The 5,044-nt window shown below is 33.0% G+C and overlaps 1 protein-coding gene across 1 annotated transcript in view; it reads right to left on the reverse strand.

The window, feature by feature from the left end:
• Nucleotides 1–5,044, reverse strand: part of TRHDE (thyrotropin releasing hormone degrading enzyme) — a 261,694-nt gene that overhangs the window by 16,449 nt on the left and 240,201 nt on the right. Inside the window, exons 13-15 of the mRNA XM_015811780.1 lie at nt 3,350–3,497; nt 931–1,028; nt 215–322 (exon numbers count right to left, since the gene is read on the reverse strand). Of these exons, the coding sequence (XP_015667266.1) occupies nt 215–322; nt 931–1,028; nt 3,350–3,497 (354 nt within the window). The remainder of the gene's footprint in view (nt 1–214; nt 323–930; nt 1,029–3,349; nt 3,498–5,044) is intronic.

Below are 5,044 nucleotides of genomic sequence, written 5' to 3' on the forward strand. Positions count from 1 at the left end.
CTCTCTCTCTCTCTCTCTCTCTCTCTCTCTCTCTCTCTCTCTCTCTCTCTCTCTCTCTCCACACACACACACACACCATTTTTCTTGCACAAAATATCTTCCTTCCAACTATTATTAATATGCATGCATGAGCACATCACTCCATAGTAAAATTAATTTTGGATGAAACAATCTTTACAGGGAAAAGGAGTAATGTAGGATGTCATTTTTTTACCTGTTTCTATTGCTGGAGATCCAGTCAGAGATTAGAGTTGCAGCCTGCTGGTGGCAATGCTTGTTACCAAAGCTGCATGCCAGCATGATCACTTCACGGCGGAATTCCCTGTGTATCCCAAAGACAAACAAAACTAGCATTAACCTGATGTTAATAAATATATTCAGATTCTCAGGGGAAAATACACCACTGTTGCGAAGATCTAAACCAAAGTTTCTCAAACTTGACAACTTTAAGATGTATATACTTCAACTCTCAGAATTCCCCAGTCTGCATGATTGGTTGAAGAATTCTGGGAGTTGAAACCCACAGATCTAAAGTTGCCATGTTTGAGAAACACTATCTAAACTAATAAGGACATTCATATGAACTATGTTACAACAATTGTTCAACAATTGTTAAACAACAATAATCAATGATGGAGCAGAAGTTCTGGCCATGAAGCACCTCCATCTATCAAAGGTTCTATTATAAAATGCAGTCAGAATTAATTTACTATTAGAAACAATGACTCTTTGAAATTCTAGAAAAAAGAGGCAACATCATAATGGGGAATACACAATATGAATTTAGAAAATTCATTTAAGCCTTCCAATGAATTCATGTGCCAAATAAACAAAAGATATAAAAGTTAAATCTGATTACCACTTTGAATTAAGTTTAGGGAATTCAGTTCATTAAGGCTATTTTGCAACATTTTAAAAAAATAGAATTACTCATGCTGGTAGGAAGCTTGAACCAAAGATTTCTCCACATTATTCGTTGGCCATCCCAGCTTTAGATACATTGAAACAACTTGTCTCAAAATGTACTCCTGAAATGCAAAAAAGTATCTGCATTAAATATTTTCATAATCAATACAGATATTGTATCCTGTTCAAACCAAGCAAATGTATCAGTCTACATTATGCATAAATTCCTTTCCTGCATATTGAATTTTATTAATAAAAAGATGAAGGTCACATTTTATAACTGCTGTTATTGAATGGGTTTCTTTTCCTGACCAAGACTACCTTAAATTTCTATTCCCAGTATCACAGCTATCTTATGGGTCTTAATTTTTTTCCAATTGGTTTTTCTCAATTCCTGGTTATTGCCACATTTAAAAATTACTCTTTTCAATTAGTATTATACATGAAGTGCTGTATTCTAGATATGGATCGGTTTGTACATCAACATCTCCTTAAAAATTATAATCATTTTTAGCGTGTTGATTTTGTGCTCGTACCACATTCAGGAAAGTAAGAAATTATAGTATTTGCAGTGCTACAAATGCCTCATAGTGGCTACTTTTGTCGTAACATTGTTCATAGTCAGTTTTAGATATTTGTTTTTGCTTCATTCACTAATTATGTGATCCATGGCTTCATCTTTTTCTTTACAAGGTCTGCATATAATATTGGAATTTGGATTTTTGGTTTGATTATTATTATTACTACAACCTTCTGCAGAAAAATTAATGTTCATGGTCAGACTGTTAAATCCATTCAAGATTTCAGGGGGTACAAAGTGCTGCAGAAAGAAAATAGAAAATGGAACAAATTTCTTGCTTCCTTCGTAGAAACTGGATTCCTTTCTGAAATAACTATCTTTAGAAAGGGCTTAACATTGGATCAAGTTTTCTAATCTCAGTATGAAAATACCTGAAAAGCTCCTGGTGCTTAAACATGTTAAATATTTGCTATTGCAGGCTATCCTTGACTTGGAAGTACATGTTTCAGTAATGTCCATTATTAAATATTTACAAGTGACAGATTTGGGCCACATATTGTGATGAAACTGATGGGTTTCTCTGTCTTTAGAGGTGTAGATTTATAGGGAGAGTGGCAAAATCACTACAAAGACTCACCCAATTGATATAATATTGAATAATATGAACTGCATATCAGGATTAGACAATTTAATGAGGTCTGCCTTTCAGTGTCCTTTTAAATTGTTGGTATTTTTAAATGAATGACAATGTGACAATTTTCTACTTTTGACTCTTTACCTTCTACATCATTATAATATGTGACTTTTTCATCAATAAATCATACTGCAATTTCATTATTACGACCAGCATGTTAAAAACAAAATATAACTTTTTAAAAAACATTTTGCATTAATATAGTGTAAGAGTGGATAATCTTTACATAGCTGCATAACTGAAGATGAAAAGATATAAGCAGACCTTGGCTCTAGACATTCTGGAGGAAAGTGATTATCTGGATACTTTTGAGTCATGTTTCAGACCAGGCTATAGTAGTGAGATGGCACTGATCACACAAGCTTTGGATGCAATTCTCATCCATTTTTGATTCCATTGATCATAGTATCCTTAGGGGATTCGAGTACAGGACTAAGATTTACAGTTCTTTTTTTTTGAGACTGGTTCTAGTTAGTGTTGATGAAAGAGATCCTCCTCTAGACCTTGCATTACAGAATGCTTCAGTGCTTTTGCCCAGTTCTGTTTAACACTGATATGAAATCACTTAGCTTAAGTCTTCTATTGGCATGAAATCAACAGAACATTGATGTTATTTAATTTACATCCCTGCCCTGAATTGTCCAGATAATACTATCAAAATTCTTTCCCAAAATCTAGAGATTGCACTGGTTTGGATAGGGAGAGTGGGTAGAATAGTTTTTAGCTTAATTCTAGAAGACTGTGGCTGTGGATTTATAGGTCCCTTGGATCTGGAGATTTCCTAATTTTGACTCTAAAAATTGTGGCATTTACCCAGTTAAAGTTGGTGTGCAAAATCAAAAGGTTCTGCTCATGATCATTATACCTTAGTTACTTCCTATTTGGACTATTGCAATGTATTCTAAATAAAGTTCCCCTTAAGAACATTCAGAAGTTGCAACTGATCCAGAATGTAACAGCACATGAAGTTTTGTGTATAGCCTAGTGTATTTATATTTATATAAATTTATATTCCAATAATTAGTTGTGAATGTCAACTTCTACCACGCATAGCTAGTACAGCTAATTTCAAAGGACAATAGGAGGATACAAATTATCTAGAGGGTAGGGATTGCCTACTCCTGAACTCACTTGCAGTTCACCTTGCAGTTTAGTCTAGTGTTCTTGTAGGGAGGAGAACACGTTAGTGATTGATAAAAAGAAAGAGATGTATATTTATTTTTACTTACATTGAACATGTTGTAGTTTTCTGTGCGGTCCAGCAACTTATCTAGAGGATAAAGAGCTCGGCTAGCAGCATGCCAAGGTAGAAATTCCTTTTCCTTTGACAGGTATCTAATAATTTCAAGTGGAATATTCTGGGGCAAATAGCCAGCCCTGTATAAAGACATTGTTATAATTATTGTTTGGGGGGGAAATGCCTGATGATGCTAGAAATATAGACTTTGTCTGTCTGTCTGTCTGTCTGTCTGTCTGTCTGTCTGTCTGTCTGTCTGTCTGTCTGTCTGTCTGTCTCTCTCTCTCTCTCTCTCTCTCTCTCTCTATCTATCTATCTATCTATCTATCTATCTATCTATCTATCTATGCAAAGGAAAAATTAGGATCATTTTTCATGTTAAATAATAATGTTAATATTATTTTTAACATTTTCAATTTGGTAATGTCCATTCTCCAAGATAGCTTTGCTGCATTTAGAAAAGGAAAACAGTATCTATAAGATATTAGAATGTGCCGAGATGTATAAGCTTACGCTAGAAATGAAAGGCAAGGAAGAAACAGAATTTTATGAGGTATGGGATAAGTGGTATAATTGGTTAGAACAGAGAAATAAAAATGTATAGCAATAAATGTAAATAACTGTAAGAGATACATGACACAATACTGTTAAAAAAAGAAAAATGTTTATTGTTTTGTAAATTGGAAAAATGAAAAATAAAAAAAATTAAAAAAGAAAAGGAAAATAGTATGCATTTATTTATTATCCCCAATTTCCTAATTATGTATGAAAACTTGCTTGAAGTTCAAGGGTTAGGGTTGCTCAAGATAATAGAGTAATATATTTAAAATATATTAGGTAGCATCACTAAAAATATCAGGAAGATTTTGGGTCATCTGTATGAGAAGAAAAGGAACTTTTTAAAATTTGTACAATTGTACAATTGTACAATTAAAACAAATACTGAAGAAAATAAATTTTAAAAACTATAATATGATGATCAATGATCAATCTAACCTGGTCACTTAGAAAATAATGTTTATATTATTAAAAATTATTATTTTAATGATAGATTTAAAAGATTAAATTGATTATCCTTAATAATGGATTTAAAAGAGTCAATTACAGTTGCATATCCAATTTTAAAGAGACATTTATATGTTTTGCACCTGCATTCTCAGCTTACATACTTACATACTTTGCTTACATACACTCAGAAACTGAGCTCACAAATATTTTCAAGAACATTGATTTTGCCCTCCTCAGACAAAATACCAAGTAGTAGTGCAATTGCCCAGGGACAGTCTGAATTTAATCCATTCTGAATTATTTTCTCATAAATCTAACAGCAGAAACAAAACACTGGGGGAGAAAGTGGAGTGCAGCCTTTGTCTATGCCATCAAGCATGCATTCCATACATCTGGCTGAATGCTGATATACATTTTCAGTGATACGGGCCTATGGATTTTCATGTGATTCAGAAGTTTCCACATTTGAGTTACTATGCATATTTATTTATTTATTTATTTATTTATTCGATTTATATCCCGCCCTTCTCCTTACCGGACTCAGGGCGGCTGACAGCCTTATAAAACCAATGCTACAATAAATACCTAATTTAAAACCGAATTAAAAAGAAATATTTGCTATGGCCTATATAATTAAAATTTCTCTTAAAAACCCCACTAAAATTCCCTAGGCCAATCC

Source organism: Protobothrops mucrosquamatus, unplaced genomic scaffold (assembly GCF_001527695.2).
Source record: "Protobothrops mucrosquamatus isolate PMUCROS unplaced genomic scaffold, P.Mucros_1.0 scaffold49, whole genome shotgun sequence".
Taxonomy (NCBI): domain Eukaryota; kingdom Metazoa; phylum Chordata; class Lepidosauria; order Squamata; family Viperidae; genus Protobothrops; species Protobothrops mucrosquamatus.